The sequence below is a fragment of the Protopterus annectens genome, chromosome 12.part0 (assembly GCF_019279795.1).
Source record: "Protopterus annectens isolate FY-2018-M chromosome 12.part0, PAN1.0, whole genome shotgun sequence".
NCBI lineage: Eukaryota > Metazoa > Chordata > Ceratodontiformes > Protopteridae > Protopterus > Protopterus annectens.
The window spans coordinates 412303715-412323721 of NC_056746.1; the positions used below are offsets into that span (position 1 = coordinate 412303715).

Genomic DNA, 20007 nt, shown 5'->3' on the forward strand with positions numbered 1-20007 from the left:
TCCCTGCACTGCCTCCTCCAGCAATTTTTTTCCTAGACTTCGTAATTGTACTAATTTATCTGAAGTGCAGATAACTGAAAGGTAGCCTGGCACAAGCTAGTAATTCCAGTGCATTTTGAGGGTATGGGAGTGGTAGACTTGAAGATGCATGGTTAAGCTATAGCTTTCAAGTATTTGACAATGAAATTAGACAGCAGCTCAAGGACCCAATATCTAGCATTATCTCAATGAATAGCAAGAGCACCGCCTCTACTGTCACTCATAACATTATCACTTCTACCTTTAGACTATTTGTGTTCAGTCTGTTTGATGTCTGATAGTCATATAAACATTTCCATACTAATAGGCAACATTTCTTAGATTGTCTTGATTTTTTTTTTTTTTTTTTGCACATTTAGGAGCTAAATATATTCTCACCCAATCTTATCCAGTGCATTGAATATTCAATAGCCCATTTCAACTATTTCTCAGATCTGTTACCTCATCCGCCACCTTTTTATGTATACTAACCCTAACTCTAGCATTGTGCTGCCCCTGCCCTAAGCTCAGCCCAATACATTACTTTAATAAAAAAAATTACTCACAGTTCCAGTATATAGGACACTTAGATACACTACCCATACACATGCATACAAACATGCATATGTGTACACACATCACTAAAACTATACCCTTACCTAGCTCTTACTATATCCTTAACCTACACACTCTGAATCCTACTGCTGAATCATTTTGGTATATCCAAGCATTCTGGCATTGAGACACAGACCCACTTATCTTAACCAAAAACAAATCCCACAGACAACAGTAACACTTCATCATTCCTGAATTTAGCAAGCCCTATAATCAATTAAAACAATGGGCAACATAAAAACATAACAGTATGAACAAAAAGCACAGAAAACTATACTTTTTAAGTGTATCTATTGGTGCCAAAATTGTGCTATTACTTTTTTGACCACATCAGTCCCACCAGGCCTATGGTCTGTTTTCTGGAAGCAGCAGAGATGGTATTTATAATGAATGGAGTGACTAAAGCAGCTGACTGGAAATTTCCCTCCTTTTTTATAGGTGCCACAGTATATTTAACATCTACAGGACTTTTACTAATTCAGTCAATCAGGATCTCACCTTAATGTCACATTAAAAGGATGAAACTTCAGCAATACAGCACCCTATTGCCACATCGCACTGCCAGTAGTAGAACATGAGTACACGCATGTGGTGTGGGAGTAAAAAATATATGACCTTCAGGTCTTCAAAGCTTCACAGTCGAGTGTGATGCCTGCTGATCCACTGACTCTAATATACCTGACAGCATCACATAGGTTCATAGGTTCACAGGTTGGTACTGGGCTGTCTGCCTGAAGGCATATATTAGCCCAGCCACATTGTGTGGTATTCACTGCCCCTTTAGTAGTTCCCTAGACCCTTGTACTATCAGCTAGTACCCTTGGCCCCTATCTAGTAGTGCTGTTGGTGTGATCCCTGGTGTGAACTTTCTGTTACCCATCCACTCATCAAGATTCCTCTTGAAGAGTGATAGTGAGGGGCTCTGTCTTATGTAGATCGGGACCCTGTTCCATAGTAAGGGAAGTCTCTGTGAAAGAAATCTATCCCTCCAGCATGTTCTATTCATTGTTGTGTTGAGGTTTATATCCCTAGAGCATGTAGCTCAAGTAGATTTGGTTTTGCTAAGATGGAGCATGTTCAACAATTCTGGGTTGGACATGGCTCTGTACGTTAGACAGAGATTGCCTCTGAGAAAGCGGTATGCAACAGAGAACAGTCTTAGCTTTTTCAATTGTGCTGCATAAGGCAACTGTTTGAGGCCAGTAATCCTCTTGGTTAGGTATCTTTGTGGTCTCTCCAGCTGCTGAAGATGTCTAGCCAGGTACATTCCAGTTGGTGCATTGTATTCAATAATGGGTCTGATGAGGGAAGAGTAGAGGGGCACCATTATATCCTTAGATCTTGATGCGAACCCTTTTGTGATCAGATGGGTCACACAGAAGGATTTTCTAAGCACTTTGGCAACATGGTTATCAAAGGAAAGCTGACTATCTACTTGGGTCCCTAGATCCCTTATTTCTTCTTCAGATTTCAGGGGATTACCTCCTATGTTGTAGTTTGCGGGTACTCAGTTTTTTCCAAAGGGGATTACTATGCATTTTTTTGCATTTAGCTTGAGACCATGGCTTTGACACCATGCATCAGTCTCATTTAGGCCCTTCTGGAGGATCTCCATGTCGGCCGGAGACTCTATTATAGCACCCAGTTTGCAGTCGTCCACAAATTTAGTCAGCCACAGACCTTCTGTGCTTGCCTGTACTTCTGAAGTATATGCCAAACAGGAGGGGCCCCAGGACAGAGCCCTGAGGCACACCACTCCTTACTGGTCTGGATTCGGACATAGATCCCGCTACTCTTACTTTATGGGATCAGTCTGAGAGCCACTTTGCGATCCATCTTGTGACGTAAGGTTTATGCCCAGGCTGGTGAGCTTATCAATAATACCTGAATGGGGAATGGTGTCAAATGCTTTAGCAAGGTCAAGGTAAGCCGTGTGTACCTCCTTTCCCTTATCTATAGCCTGAGTAACTGTCTCAAAGAAATCCACCAAGTTCAGGAGGCATGATCTGCCCTTGACGAAGCCGAACTGTGTGGGGTCCAGCGACTGGAGGTTCCGAATCTCTCCATTTATGAGTTCCATAATGATTCGCTCCATAGCCTTACAGATCAGACTGGTCAGGCTTATTGGTTGGTAGTTACAAAGGGTCAGTTGCGGCCCCACCCTTGTGTAGCGGGACCACCATTGCCATGCACTATTCCATGGGCACATATCCTGTGGAGAGGCTGAGAGTGAACAGGGTTTTAAGATGCGGGGTTAATTCCTTTTGGAGCTCGTGTATGACACAGCCTGGGACACCATCTGGTCTCATGGAGGCAGTGTTTTTAGCTTTAGATAGAGCCTTGTTAACCAACGTATCAGTAATAATTGGACTTACACAATCTCCAAGAATGGTAATAGGCCCTGTAGGTGGTGAGGGGGGGGGGAGAAATTTGCACTGAACCTGTCAGCCAAGATGTTGGCAATGTCAGAAGGGTCAGTGTATTTTGTTCCATTTTGTACTAGCTCAGAACAGACATGAGCGTTGCCATTTAGGTTTTTGATGTAGCCATAGAAGGCCTTATGGTCATCCTTGGCAACTTTCTTTTCAAAATTAGCTTTAGTTGACTTGATGAGGGCCTTCAATTTCTTACTAATGCTGATCAGGGATGATTTTTCTACTTGAGATTTGGCCTTTTTTTGTATAAATCTCCTCCTTTTATTGTAAAGTTTGCTTATGGCCAGGGTCCAACAGACTGATTTCTTCTTGCTTGAGGAAGGAGTCTTGGTTTTATTTGGGATAGCACGGTCCATATCACATATCCTTCAACTTCATATTCAAACAAAATGTACGCAAGCTATGTAATAAGTAGAGAGTACTAGATTTAAAAACCCATACCTTAGATAAGAAATAACCTCGGAAATTTGTATCACAGGTTGTTTCACGCATAAGAGGCAATGTGACAATATTACAGAATCTCTGAACTTCATGGATCACCGCATCAGTATAAGGCATTATTTTTCTGTCTTCAAGTGTTGGCAGCCGGCTGTTCCCAACAACTTCATCAATTTCTTCTTGAACTTTTTCTAAATTAAGAAAAAATATATGTATATATTTAGATTCAGTATTGCCTATTGCAAAATGACTTATTTTCTTCCAAAGGTAAATTATGTTAAGTTATATGGTAGAAAACGATAATAAAATTAATAAAAAATAAAACAAAAATACATGTATATATGATGCCTGTGCTGTTAGAAAACCCTGAATATCCATGTTTCCTTCTGAGGACATAATGCAACTAATTAAATTATATGAAGGCTTCATAGTATATATTAATGTAATGTGAGGGGTTTTAGACCCTGTAACTAATACTAAGGGTGTGAAAAAGGATGCCCCCTTTATTTATATATATTTGCACTCTAGTGAGCAAGTAGCTCAAGTCATTCTGTGGAACCTTTAATTATGTGGCTGCTTCTGCTCAAATATTTCACTGACATCAGGTTTGCCAGCATCAGTGGTGGAGGCCCAAGACACCAAAGCACCTTTGAAAACATGCAGACATACCTAAGTTTATTACTGTTACTTTGTGACAAGCCCATATTCCTATGATGCTGTAACTGTAAAATTGAATGTCCTGCAAAATAAGCATAGAGCCATGTACTTAGTGCAGATTAATGCAGCAGCTAAACATTGAAATTAACTGTGAGAATGAAATGGTCATATTCTGTATGGGACTAGTTCTATCACTGGCATGTTGCATTATATAATGTATATGAAAAGGTGTACCTACCAGGACTACCATCCACTGACACCTCTGGGGTGGGTAAAGTTATGTGCCAGTGTCAAGTCCCCAAATGATAATGAGCAAGTGACCTTGTACACAAGACAAATCTGTTTTAGATGACTGGGTAGGCAGATGCCCCATCCCCACACCCATGGCCAGCTGCTCACATGCAATGTTGGGTGCCTTTTTGTGAGCATGATAGATTATGTTGCTGACTCTCTGGCATACTTGATCTTGCAATTAGTTACGGCCACTGACAGAATTTACCTGCATAACAAGGTCCTGCCATGCACATTCATTGAAGGCCCATTCTTGTCTGTCAGAATGATCCAGCAGCCGTGCTTACAGATGGTCTGCAGCCAGATGTCAGTCATAAGTTCATAAAACTTACTAGGTAAGTGGCCTTAGAGCCTTTACTAGCCTAGCCATATTTATCCCAAGTTGCCTGAATTGTCAGTAGTTAGGTGAGCGAAGTTTGCAGAGGTAAGAATTTATGGTAATTAATACTGACTGTCTCTGTCCATGAGAGACATGGGTGCCTCACCAGGAGTAAATTTATAGTCACCCATCCATTGATCTAGGCTCCATTTGAAGAGGATCAGGGAGGGGCCCTGCTTCATGTGAACGGGAAGCTTGTTATAGAGAATCCTTACAAAGGACAACTTCTCCATTTTTTTTTTCTTTTCTTATACAGCCATTTTTCTATGTAAATGTGAGGATAGACATTTGAAAAGCATCTGTCCTCTAATATTTGCTGCAATCACATTAGAATACCTCACCACACAGTTTGCAGCTAGCAGACACTGTGCAACACCTGACCCATGCAGAGGTACAGGCCACATGTAAAGGTTCCTGCTGCAGAGTATTTATTTGTCGCTAGTCTGAGGCATGGCTCTACTACACCACAATGTGCACTTGTAAAACCTGCTGTTGCATTGTGAATGGATCACTGCATCCTAACATGTTTTATGTATTATGGCCCCACAACATCACACATACAGCCTCCACAACACATGTGGGTGGCTACGGCTGTATTCCAGGGCACTCTGTCTGCCACCCCACACCCTCCATGGTGCTCTGCAATATCTGTCATCTCTTCACCTGTTTACCATTTGATGTTTCCCAACCTCCCCATGAGAAGCGGTTTTAAACAAACAACAGGTATGCTAAAAACATGTTAACTGTACACTTCTGTGTGCTTATTGCTCTTTGTAAGTATGCACACAACATGCTGTTGATGCTGAATGCAACACTGCAAGCCATCCCTGAGTATGTTCATAGGTTCATAGGTGTGTACTAGGCTAATAGCCCTGGACCTTTACAAGCCTAGCCCACAGAGGTGCCCTGGCATTGTGCTGCCCGATGTTAGTTCCCAGTGCCTCTATCAAGTAGAGCCACTGGAGTGATCCCTGGGGTGAATTTTCTATTACCCATCCACTCTTCAAGATTTCTCTTGAAGAGGGACAGTGCCATGCTCTGTTTGACATGTATGGGAAGTCTATTTCAGAGCATGGGCAGTCTCTGGGTGAGGAAGCTGTCCCTCCAGCATGTTCTGTTGATTGTGGTAATGAAGTTAAGGTCCCTGTAGTGTGTGGTGTGGAGGGATTGGGATTTCTTTAGATGTAGCATTTCTAACAGAGCTAGGTCAGACATGGCTTTGTAAGTCAAGCAGAGATCGCCTCTAAGTAGGCGATATGAGACAGAGAACAGCTGGAGTCTTTTGAGTCTGTCCATTTAGGACATGTGTTTAACACCTAGGATCCTCTTTGTGAGGTACTTCTGTGGTCTCTCCAGCTATTGCAGGTGTCTAGTGAGGTACATGCCAAATGGGATATTATACTCGATGATTGGTCTAATTAGAGAAGAGTAGAAAGAGACTATGACTTCTTTCTTCCTGGATGCAAAATCCTTGGTAATGAGATGTGCCACATAGAAGGACTTTCTGACCACAGTGGCAATGTGGTGGTTGAGGGAGAGGTTGCTGTCAACCTGTGTCCCCAGATCTCTTATAATGCCTTCAGTGTTCAGTGGGCTCCCATCGATGTGGTAATTAGTGGGAACTGAGTTTTTTCCAAAGGGGATGACAACACATTTTATGGCGTTAAGTTTAAGCCATGGTTTCAACACCAGTCATTGGTCTCAGTGAGACCTTTCTGTAGGATGTCTGCATCACTTGGAGAGTTAATAATGGCTCCGAGTTTGCAGTCATCTGCAAACTTGGTCAGCCAGAGTCCCTTTGTGTTGGCCTGGACTTCTGAAAAGTAGATGCTGAACAGGAGAGGACCCAGGACCTTTCCCTGTGGGACTCCACTCGTGACGGGTCAGCAGTCTGACTTGGAGTCTGCTACTTTCATACTGTGTGTTCTATCTGTGAGCTAATTTATAACCCAACTAGTGATATAGGGGTTGATGCCTAGTTTGGTGAATTTATCAATAATTCCTGAGTGAGGAAAGGTATCAAAGGCCTTGGGCAGATTGAGGTAGGCTGTATGCACTGCCTTACCTTCATCTACAGCCCTGGTGACTGACTCAAAGAAGTCAACTTGGTTGAGTAGGCATGATCTCCCTTTCACAAAGCCAAATTGCGTGGGGTTTAGAATTTGGAGATTTCCTATATCTTTGTTAATCAGGTCCATGATGATGCAGTCAATATTTACATATCAGACTCATCAGGCTAATGGGACAATAATTTCCAGGGTCTGTAGTCACTCCCTCTTTATGGAGAGAGATGACTGTAGCAGTACATCATTTGGTAGGGACAAAGCCTGAGGTGAGGCTGTGACTGAACAGGGCACACAGATGTGGAGCCAGTTCACTTTGCAGTTCATGTAGAGCACAGCTAGTAATATTATTGGGTTCCATGGAAGCTGTATTCTTGGCCTTGGACAATGCAGCTTTAACCTGCGCTGCAGTAATGCTGGGTGCCTGGCATTCTTCTTGTATTGTAATTGGTCCTTTAGGGGTGGGAGACAGGGGTAAAGTTGGCAATGAATCTGTTGGCCAGTATGTTGGCAATATCTGTTGGCTCAGTATAGGAGGTACCATTGTGCAGTAACTCAGAGCAAATCTGGGAATTGCCGTGGAGATTCTTGATATAGCTATAGAAGGCTTTGTGATTGTTTTTAGTGTCTGCCGCAAGTCTGCCTTCATAGCTGGCTTTAGAGGATTTGATGAGGGATCTCAACTTTTTGTTGAGGCTAATAAGGGAGTTTTTCCAGTCTTGGTACTTCACCTTTTTCTGCAACAGTTTCTCCCTTCTGTTGTAAAGTTTATTAATGGCAGGGGACCACTAGATTGGCTTCTTTTTTTAGAGGAGAGTGTCTTGGTTCTGTTGGGTATGGCTAGTTCCATGCATGTTTGTACAGTGCATTGGTGCATGATTCGGCAGTCATGCAGCTATTTGCCATTGGCATGGGTGCCATGAAGTTAGCCACTTCTGTTTTTAGGAGTCCAAAGTCAGCTTTGGAGAAGTTTTTCCAGGTGGTTACCTTTGCAGGGGGTGTGGGTGAGATGTGGATTTCCCTGGTGATTAGTTTATGGTCGGATCTGACCAGGGAGGGATTGACTCTTGGTGTAGAGCAGTGGTCACCCATGTTAGTAATAATCAGGTCAAGGATGTTGTTTCCCCAATGGGGATCAGAATGAGCTGGTCCAGGGCAATGGAACTGATAAATTCTAGGAAGCATTGGGCCAATATATTGGTGCTTGAGTAGTTTTCCCAGTTGGAGGAGTAGTTGAAGTCTCCTAGTAAGAGAGTGTTGGGTTGGACCTTGATAGATTCCAGGGTGCTTAGGAACATGGAGTGAGAGTCTAGGGACATGGTTGGGGACCTATAGCAGGCTATGACCTGGATCGCCGTCTTTCTCAATGTTAGTTGTACCTGAAGTATCTCAGCTGCATTATGCTGGGCTACTAGTCTGGAGGTGTGCATATCTTTTATGAATATGGAGACACCACCACCTTTGGAGCTTCAGTCCATGTTTCAGAGCTGAATTGTATGGAATGAGTTATAGCCTGGTAGCACAGGGGTGCATTTTGCTGCTTTAAACCAGGTCTCTGTTACAGCACAAATGTCAATGTTCTCCATTTTGAGGTGTGCTTTGAGCGAGTGCATCTTGAGATTTAGACTTCTAGCATTGAGCAGCAAGACCCTCAGATTGCATTTATTTATAGCTGTTATGGTGGTAATTTGGTCTTTGGAACACTGCCTAAAATAGGCACTATAGGGGTGGCAAGAGCCTTAGCCAGTACCTGGAAACCCAGGGGTGACAGATGCAGACCATCTCTGGCAGAGCATTGAGGTTTGTCAATCATTTCATCCCAAGCAGACAGATACTGGCTCCCCTTAGAATGACACCAGAAACTTAGCCAATTGTTGAAGTCAATCATTTTTTGTTTGTACTGCGACATTATTCTGGGTGATGGTAGGATACTGCTCAGGGCTAGTGTCATACCTGCCTGGGCCACATAATCCAAGAGCTCCACCATGTTTCATTTTTTATACTACAGGGAGGTAAGTCTTAGGTCATTCACACCCACATGGACAATGATAGAGTCATACTTGTACTTGTTTTGGGAGTGACCTGAGTGCATCTGTTGTGTTGGATTCTGGCACCTGATAGACAGCTGACTGTTACCTTCTCCTTATTCAATCTAGTGACTGAGACATCTGTGTGCCTCACTACTGAGTCACCTATGATTAGTGTATTGGGCAAGGTGTTTAGCCTTAGGGGCTTAGGTTGAGGGTCACACTGTGGAGGTGAGCTATGTGTCCTGTGGTTTGTGCTGTGTTGTGTTGGTAAGTGCATTTCTGTCTTGGAGGTCTCTGCTGTGTGGGTAAATTTCTATTGAGAGCCTCTGGAAAGATGGGTGTGTGGTTTGTGTTTTTATTTGAGAGCTGTGATAGTGGGTGTTCTGGAGGGCTATGTGTTCCATCTGGTGTTGTGCAGCTGTTGACCTTCTCCTCTTAACCAGCTAGTCCAGACTTGGCTGGAGAGTGCAAAACTTACAATTTGGTGATATAAGTGCATCTTTCACAAGTCAAATTTTAGGAGGTAAGAGGAGAGGGTTGTCTGTGTACATGAGGCAGTTGCTGCACTGCCTCAGAATTCCCAAGTGCACCAAGTTTATAGGAGAAAGCACAGGGAACTGCCCATTAATTGCGCCAGGAGGGGTGGTCATAACTATTAAGTACTGGAGCTATTTTTGTGAAGAATGACTACTGCCGATGGCACTTAGGTGTGCTACAATAATAGCTACAAAACCTATTTAAGTGCAAAGTGATTAGGATATTTAAAGTGTTAGAGAGAAAGAACTAGCAAGGTCTAAGGGAAAAAATGAAGAGCGGACTTTCTGGCACTAGTAATAGTTTTCCTCAGCTCGACGCCACTGCACAGAGCTTAAACAAGTGCAAACCTGTGCAAACATGGGCTTTTAAACCAGAAAGTTGAAAAGGATGGAAAAACTGCCCACACAGCCAATAAACTACAATTTCTGGGCCAGAAACCACTCCTCCACCTAGTGCTTACCACTCCCACTGATAAACTAGAAGCCTTCCCTCCAACACAGAAAGGCTTGGGGGCCTCTGAAGCTTACAAACTATCCTGCATAGAGCAAATCGGTATCTGGACTAGACTAGTTAGAGGAAAGGCAGGAAACAAGCACAAACACAGGCTTTTAAACCAAAAAGTTGAAAGAGATGGAAAAACTGCTCAAATAGCCAATAAACTTCAATTTCTGGCCAGAAACCACTCCTCTTGTGGTAGAAAGGCTACCGAGTGCTTACCACTCCCACTGATAAACTAGAAGGCTTTCCGCCAACACAGAAAGGCTTGAGGGGGGACTGAGAAGCTTATAAACAGTCCTGGATACAGTAAATCTGTAAGTGGACTAAATTAGTTACAGGAAAGTTGGGAAACAAGTGCAAATGCGAGCTTTTAAACTAGAAAGTTGAAAGAGGTAGAAAAACTGCCCCAACGGCCAATAAACTACAATTTCTGGGCCAGAAACCATTCCTCTTGTGGTAGATAGGCTATCTAGTGCTTACCACTCCCACTGATAAGCTAGAAGGCTTCCCTCCAACACAGAAAGGCTTTGGGGGGGGGGGACTCAGAAGCTTACAAACAGTCCTGGTTACAGTAAATATGTATCTGGACTAGACTAGTTACAGGAATGGCAGGAAACAAGCTTAGAACTTTTTTTTTTTTTTTTACAGAAAAGCAGCTCAAACAGCACTAAAAACAATTCAAATACAGTGCAAGCTAGCACACTTCAGTGTGTAGCAATATTAAAGCAAATACAGTTTAAATAAATGCAATTTAATTGAAAAATCACTAAAAACAAGTGCAGAAAGCAGTAAATTAGGAAAAAATCAAGTTGGAACTGCTTAGATTATCAAAAACAATGCCAGGAAATATATAAATAATTCAGTCAAGCAAAAATTAAGACAGTGCAGAACTCTGAACAGTTAAAAGGTGCCAAAAATATACTTATCAGCTCTATATTTCCAGATTGTTTGACAAGCACACTCAGTCAGAAGACAAGGAGATTCTAGCAATGGTAGATTCTAGCAAAGTGTTTTTTTTTTTTTTTTTTTTTTTATAGTGCAAAGGGAGAAAGGAAGAACATACGATAATTCAAGATTAAGAAACTAAGTGGGTTGGCCTTCTCAAATGCTCTCTCTGTATTAGGTAGAATGAGCTAATGATACTAGACTGGGAGGAGTGCCCCAGATCAAATTTACAGTAGGGATAGGCAACTGCAAAGCCACCAAGTATAAGAACAAGACACCAATAGGGAGGGATGGTGAGAAACTATTACAGTTACTAGCTACACTATTTTAGGCAAAAAATACTACATAAATGCTTATCACAGCTAACAATCATTGTGATGCCCCCCTCCCAATAAAGTAGTACATATACATGTCAGTAAACAGCCATGCCAAAACAACATATTTCAAATTTATTACACCATTGTTGATATCACTGCTATTGAATTCCCCCAACAACAACAAAGAGACACATTTTGAAAAGGACTCCACCACCAACAAGCAAAAGTAGCAAGTGAGGAGCACAGTTTAAAATGCAATTTCCTGCCACGAATCACCAAGAGATAAAAGCATTTTAAAAACAGTTTTCACCCCACTGTCACAACAACAGACAGAATAATTCTGAAAAGCATGGCTGTCCCCACAAATAATAAAAGAGAGACATGTTGAAAAGTACTTCATCCCACCTCTCAAAACCAGGGAGCCATATTTTAAAATCCCCCCCCAACCAAACCAACAGGGTGAAACATTTTCAAAAACATCAACATCCTTATCCCATGCATCAGAAAGAAACAGTTTCACAAGTAATTGCCCACACAATCAAACAGGGAAACAAATGTTAGAGGGCTCTCACAACCCTCCCAGGCACCAACTTCCACAGAAAGCCTGTATGTCATACCTGTGTCAAATATACCTCATGCTATCATAAATAAAGCAGCATACCAGCACACTGCATCAGAGGTGTAACTAGAGTGTGGCAAAGGGAGTGGTTGCCCTGGGCACAAATTGTTAGCGACATAACCAACAGGTGTCAATGGTGCAAGAGTAAAGTAAAAGCAGTGCTTTCTGAAGCCACAAAGATAACAAAACTACAGAAGTGAATGCAGATACTGTACTTGCAGTCAGGGATGAAGAGCTTAGTGTGTGATGTTTAAGTGTAGCAAAATGCTTGTTACATAGTCTTTTAGCAAGCAGCAACAATGACAACAACAATAGTAGAACAGCAAAGATTACATGAAAACATTCCCCCTGATATGTCCAGTCAGTCTCCACTGAGCACTTACCTCAGGTGAAGTAGATCTATTCATCCTAAACAATTAGACCTTGGTCTCTCCACTTTTTTGCTTCAGTCTAGCAAATTCCATGGAGAGATCTGGTGAGCACTGCAATGGCAGCATTTATCTCACAATTTCAAAACTGATAGCACACCAATTATGCCAAGTCAATTACAGGTAAATGTAAATAAATAATAATAATAAATGGAGGAGTAGGACTGCTGTGTAATAGTCTATAACGATGGAATGCTTCGTGCTGTGTAGATTAAAGTAGAGGTGTTTGCATATGGAATCCGGGAGCCTTACCCCACTGCTGTATGAAGGCTAAAGTTGTTTGCCTGGTGTTTGCTAAGCAGGGCAGTAAGGGCACCGGAGACTGAAAAAATCAAGCTGGCTATCAAAATAAAAAAAGGAAAAAAAAAAGAGAAGTTTTAAAAAAATGGGACATGATAAAACTGACAATATAGACTAGATGGGGGAAGATGTATGATGTGCTCAGGATACAAGACAATATAATACTCATACTTTGGCTGTATGTAATAGATACATTCAAAGAAGAATATGGTAGCTACAGATGAGAGAATGTTGGTTGGTCAGATAAGTGCTAACTGGAACTGGATAGGAGCTGGGCACAGCAAATGAGGAAAAATCAGGAGGGTCAGAAGCTACGCGAGAGACTGACAGGTGATCAAGGGATGGAAGCAGAGTACATCAGATGAGAACAGTCAAATGGCACAGTAATTAGTAAGGTAGAGAGTGAAGGTAGATGAGGATACCAGAAAAGACGACAAGGGGAAGGAAGCTAAGGTAGATGGACAGGGGCCAACATAAGTAACAAGTCATAAACGGGCAGTGGAGCCTGGGGCAGGCAATCAGGAGCTCAGGAAGAGCATGTGGAAGTGAGCAGAGAGGGTTACCTAGTGTGTGGGAAAGATTAGAGGGTGGAATGTATGGAACAGTGGTGCACCCTATGGTAACAGAGTAGGTAAGGATTATCAGGAGATTAAAGAAAATATGAAGATGAAGACCAGCAGTCAGAGGGTACTGAGAGAAAGGAAATGAGAGAAAGCTAGGAGGAGCACAGTCAGACTAGATGGGAAAGGGAGATGATGCAGCACAGGAATGGAGACAACCAATACAGATGGTGAAGAAAGCTGGAGTTGGTGAAACACGAGAGAGATGGTTGCAGATAAAACTGGTGATTACATGTAGCAAAAGGAGGGACCAACCAACATAACAAAGAAGAGGCAGTTCTTGGAGAGTGGAGGCTCGATCATCAAAGGGATCAAGTGTTTTGGCAATGGCAACTTAACAAACCAAGGTACAGTGACACTGGCCTTTGGCCTTAGACTTAATCAGGTATGAATTAAGGTGGCCATGTTGGTGACCAAGACAGGGGGATGGATGCATGTTCTGGTGCACATGAACTACAAACACCTGCCAGAATAAGCAATGTCAGGGAAGTGGAAGAGAGAGATTCTGCAAATATATAGAGATCAGTATATATTTTTTGGCTTTAATTTGCACATTCCTCATATCTGTGTTGAAACTGTTTTTCCCCACCCCCCCCCCTCATTTCCTGCCTTGTCTTCAGCTGATAAAATTGGCTTTATAACTGGTGTGTGTGCCCTGTTAATTAACAATCTGCATTCAAACTGGAACCTTAGTTTGAAAGACAGCCTTACAAGGCTATCTGCAAATATATAGAGCCGAGTATATTTTTCTGTATTATTCTGTATTATAGAGCTAAATTGCTGCTTAGATATCTGTTGTCTTACTGCTCTGCAAATATATAGAGATCAGTATATATTTTTTTGGCTTTAATTTGCACATTCCTCACATCTGTGTTGAAACTGTTTTTAGCTGAGTATATTTTTCTGTATTATTCTGTATTATATAGCTAAATTGTTGCTTAGATATCTGTTGTCTTACTGCTCTGCAAATATATAGAGATCAGTATATATTTTTTGGCTTTAATTTGCACATTCCTCACATCTGTGTTGAAACTGTTTTTAGCTGAGTATATTTTTCTGTATTATTCTGTATTATAGAGCTAAATTGTTGCTTAGATATCTGTTGTCTTACTGCTCTGAAAATATATAGAGATCAGTATATATTTTTTGGCTTTAATTTGCACATTCCTCACATCTGTGTTGAAACTGTTTTTCCCCACCACCACCCCCTGTTCTTGGTTGTAGTTTAAATTTGGTGGCTTTTTCAGTGCCCACCCCACTGTAGATTTGATCTAGGACACTCCCCCAGGCCCATCTCTTTACCGCATTCTACCTAATAAACCCTTTCTGCACTTGCTTTTAGTCCTTTTTAATTTAATTACATTTTTTCAAACTGTGCGTGGACTAATATTGCTGCATACTCAAGTGTGCCAGCTTGCACTGCATGTGAATTGTTTCTACTACTGCTTTTGCTACTTTTCTGAAAAAAAAATGTATCTGCTTTTACTGTATTTGTGTTTATTCCTACTTTATTTTGCTTTTGCGTCATCTTAAAAGTACTTAGTTGTATTTATTACTGCTTGGTGTAACTCATTCTAAGCCTTTTAGTTTAAACACTTGGGCTTCAGATCAGTTGTTTTACATTAAGAAGGTTTGTGGTCTGCACTGTAGTGGCAGGTTAGGTAGCTTACATACTTCTAAGTTGGGAACTGCTGATTGAGGGCTCAGTGCCTGTTATTCCAAAAGTGTATTAATTCTGGTTTAAGCACTTGGGTTTTCAGGCCAGTTATTTTACATTAAGAGGGTTCGTGGTCTGCACTCTTCTGGGAGAAGAGACTGGACTCTGCCCTTCTGAGCTGGGAATTTCTGGTTAAAGGCTTATAGTGCATGCATATCTGAACTGCTTCTTACTGAAATTGGCACACCTTGTTTGCTGTAGCATAGACTAGATCCAGGCCTGCTGAATCTAGCTTTGTTTGTATAACTGGAGCACTAATTCAGGCATTCTTTAAAGTATTCAATTGTATTTATTACTGCTTGGTAGTAACTTGATTAAAGTGTAGCTATCATTCTAAGTCTTTTGGATTAAGCACTTGGGCTTCAGACCAGTTGTTTTACATTAGGAAGGTTTGTGGCATGCACTGTGGTGGCAGGACAGGTAGCTTACATCCTTCTAAGTTGGGAACTGCTGATTGAGAGCTCAGTGTCTGTTATTCTAAAAGTGTATTAGTTCTGGTTTAAGCACTTGGGCTTCAGGCCAGTTAGTTTACATTAAGAAGGTTTGTGGTCTGCACTCTTGTGGGAGGAGAGGCTGGACTCTGCCCTTCTGAGCTGGGAATGTCTGGTTAAAGATTTATAGTGCCTGCATATTTGAACTGTTTCTTACTGAAATTGGTACACTTTGTTTGCTGTAGCATATACTAGATCCAGGCCTGCTGAATCTAGCTTTGTTTGTATGCTTGTTGTTTGTTTGCTTGATATTTCCCTGGAACACTAATTCCACCTAAAACTCGGCTTTTCAGCACTTCTGTGGATCCCTAGTGATATCTGCATTGCTTACTGTACTTATTTCCTTGTTTCACTTTAAAGAAAGTTACTGTTTGTCATTTTTGCATTTAAGTTACCTGTAACACATTGCACTTAAGTTACCTGGCACTTGCTCACTAAAGCAATTATATAAGTCAGCACTAAAAAATTAAAAGCACTACACCCTCACAAACTCCCCTTGAGTACCTTGTTCCCCATTGGCCCTTGTTTTCAATTATAAAGGAATTCCCAATACTATGTTAGCATGTCCAAAGGTCAGTTGTCAATCTCCTCTCTGGTCCAGCTGGTGAATCTGGGAATCTTGAGGCAATGTTACAACTGCGTCATGTACACAGACAACCTTCTCCTCCTCCCAACAAATTCCAACACATGTGAGAGATGCAACCATATAGCCAAACTGGAGGCTAAGCTCTCTCAACTCAATACTGGCATAACCAGTCAGGAGAAGGAAACCACACTCACTACAATTCCAGTCTCACATAGACCAACCACGACAGCAAACCAAACACATAATCACACAAAAACATACTCGGAGGCTCTAAATAAAGATCTGCCTAAGCAGCAGAGACCTCCAAAGCAGACACCCAAGCAACCGCTACCCCAAACAAAACACGTGCAACACATATCTCACAAAGCCAGTGTGCCAAACAGTCACAGCCCTTAAGGCTAAACAACACACCTGATACACTTGTAATAGTTGACTCTATCATCAGGCACACTGACGTCCCGCTCACCAGGCTGAACAAGGAGAAGGTCACGGTGAGCAGCCTATTGGACGCTAGGATCCACCACATAACACAAGCACTCAGGTCACTCCAAGGCAAGTACAAATATGACTCAGTCATTGTCCATGCTGGTGTGAATGACCTGAGACGTACCTCTCTGGACTACATGAAAAGAGACATAGAGGAACTCTCTGAGCATGTAGCCCAGGCCGGTATGACCCTGACCTTGAGTAGCATCTTACCCTCACCAAGAATGATGCCACAATATGAAGACAAGATGATCAATTTCAACAATTGGCTTAAGTATTGGTGTCATTCAAAGGGGATCCAATGCCTGTCAGCCTGGGATGATATGCTCGACAAGCCACAATGCTTCGCTAGGGATGGCTTGCACCTGTCACCCCTGGGCTTTCAGATTTTGGCAAAGGCTCTTGCTACCCCCATAGTGCCTTTTTTAGGCAAGGCTCAAAAGACAAACCCACCTCCAGAGGTATCACAAGGGATAAGAAACTAAGAGTAATGCTACTCAATGCCAGAAGTCTAAACCTCAAGATGCACGCACTCAAAACTCTCCTTAGCATGGAAAACATCGATATCTGTGCAGTAGCAGAAACCTGGTTCAGGGCTCCTGAGAGCACCCCAGCACTACCAGATTATACCTCATACCATGCTTTTCGGCCCCAAAACTTGGACTGAACCACAAAAGGAGGGGAGTATCAATATTCATCAAAGATACCCACACCTCCAGGTTGGTGGCACAGCACGAAGCATCAGAGACTATCCATGTGCAACTAACAGTGGGTAAAACTGCCTTCCAGTTTATAGCCTGCTACAGACCACCCTCCCAAACCCAGAAACCCCACTCGGCCTTCCTGAGAACATTGGAAAATATGAAGGTCTCTCCAAACACCATTATATTGGGCGACTTCAACTACCCAAACATAGACTGGGAGCATTACTCTAGCTCCAACACCCTAGCCCAAAGGTTCCTAGAATTCATAAACTCAAATGCTATGAAACAACTTGTTACCACTCCCACAAGAGGGGAAAACATACTGGACCTGATCATCACCAACATGGGGACTCTATGCTCCAGACCAGACGTGTATCCCTCACTGGTAAGATCAGACCATAAACTAATCTCACTGGATATTCACATCCCAACCCCACCCCCTGCCCAGAAAACCACAGTAAAAAAACTTCTCTAAAGCAAATTTCACACTCCTCAAAACTGAGGTGGAATCCTGCAAAGCCCCCGGGCCTGTGGAAAATACGGCCCAGACCGCAGAATCCTTTCTAAATGCATTCTATGAACACCTTCAGGAATGCATGGATCATGCAATCCCAAATAAAACCAAGATGCAATCCTCCAAAGGCAGACATCCTGTCTGGTGGACCCCAGCCATAAACAAACTATACAATAGAAGGAGGAAGCTACTACATGATAGAGCAAAATCCCAAAAAGGGAAGGCATCTCTGATCAGTATTAGCAAAAAACTATGGGCACTCATAAAATTGTCTAAGGCCAGCTTCGAGAAAAAAATTGCACAGGACACTAAGGATAATCACAAGGCTTTCTTTAGTTATGTTAGGAACCTGGGTGGGAATTCCCAGATATGCTCAGAATTGGTCCAAAATGACAAAAAATACACCAAACCCACAGACATTGCCAACATCCTAGCTGACAGGTTCAGCACAAACTTCTCCCCCCCTCCCCAACAAAAGGGCAAATATCTATCCCAGCAGAGTGATGCCCCCCTGACATTTCAGATGCTCAGGTAAGAGCCGCCCTCTCCAAAGCAAAAAATACAGCATCAATGGGACCAGACGGTGTCCCGGGCTGCGTCCTACATGAACTCCAAGAAGAGCTAAACCCAAACATAAAACTACTGTTCAATCTCAGCCTTACTACAGGATATGTACCCAAAGAGTGGCGTACAGCAACAGTGGTCCCTCTCCACAAAGGTGGTGCCTCAACAGACCCTGGAAACTATTGCCCCATAAGCCTGACTAGCTTGGTCTGCAAAGCTATGGAAAGGATCATCATAAACCTCGTAAATAAAGATATTGGGGACCTACAGACACTGGATCCTACCCAGTTCTGCTTTGTTAAGGGCAGATCCTGCCTCTTAAACCTGGTCGACTTCTTTGAAACAGTCGCCAAGGCCATTGATGAAGGGAAGGTGGTCCACACAGCCTACCTGGACCTCGCAAAAGCCTTCGATACAATACCCCACTCGGGCATTATAGATAAGCTCACCAGCTTAAATATAAACCCCTATGTCACTAGATGGGTTGCAAACTGGCTCAAGGACAGAACTCACATGGTTAGAATTGCTGGAGCCATGTCAGACTCCAAACCAGTTACAAGTGGCATCCCACAAGGCTCAATCTTGGGACCTCTCTTGTTCGGTATATATCTCTCAGAGGTACAGGCCAACATGGAAGGACTGTGGCTGACCAAGTTTGCAGATGACTGCAAACTGGGCGCCATAATCGACTCTCCAGCCGACACAAGCATCCTCCAAAAGGGCCTCATAGAAACAGACAACTGGTGCCAGAGCCATGGCCTCAAGCTAAATGCCAAAAAGTGTATAGTCATCCCCTTTGGCAAAAGAAAGTGCCCACAAATTACCACATAGGTGGTAATCCATTAAGTACAGAAGAAGTAATTAGGGACCTGGGGACCCAAGTTGATAGCAATCTCTCATTTGACAACCACGTGGCCAAATTGGTTAGAAAAACATTTTATATAGCCCACCTAATCATGAAAGGATTCACATCTAGATTAGGGGAGGTCATCGTGCCTCTTTACTCATCCCTCATCAGGACCATAATCGAGTACAATGCCCCTTTTGGGATGTACCTTACCAAACACCTGCAGCAACTGGAAAGACCCCAAAAGTACCTCACCAAGAGGATCAAAGGGCTCAAACAGATTCCATATGCTGCCCGGTTAAAGAAACTCCAGCTCTACTCAGTGGCATACCGCCTGCTCAGAGGCGATCTGTGCCTGACATATAAAGCCATGTCCAACCCGGAATTAAGGGACATGCTGCACCTCAAAAAATCCAAATCCCATCGAGCTACGCGCTCGAGAGACTTGAACCTCAGCACTGAAATAAATAGTACATGCTGGAGGGACAGATTCATAACCCAGAGGCTCCCTTCACTCTGGAATAAAATCCCAGTCCAGGTTAGGCAGAGTCCCTCATTGACTCTCTTCAAGAGGAATCTTGATGAGTGGATGGGAGATCGTAGGTTTACCCCGGGTATCACTTCTGTGTCACTGTTAGACAAAGGCACAGTATACTAATCTCGAAAAAGGGCATAGCAAAATTAATTTAAAATGGGTGGCGAAAGCCAAACATACTCTGGTGAGGCTTATAAATGCCCTAGGGCAGATAGCCTAGTATGAACCTATGAACCTATGAATACACTCCTGTATTTTTGCAAGAAAACATGCTGGGCAAAAGCATCCAGAAAAAGGTTGTAAATGACATTAAAGCTGAGAGCTTCACGTCTGAAAATGCCCAGCAGATAATCAGTGTATCTTCTACTGTAGA

At 42.6% G+C, this 20007-nt stretch overlaps 1 protein-coding gene across 1 annotated transcript in view; it reads right to left on the reverse strand.

Moving 5' to 3' along the window:
* Nucleotides 1-20007, reverse strand: part of LOC122817331 (cytochrome P450 2K4-like) — a 380734-nt gene that overhangs the window by 24539 nt on the left and 336188 nt on the right. Inside the window, exon 7 of the mRNA XM_044090547.1 lies at nt 3510-3697. Coding sequence (XP_043946482.1) covers nt 3510-3697 — 188 coding nt within the window. The remainder of the gene's footprint in view (nt 1-3509; nt 3698-20007) is intronic.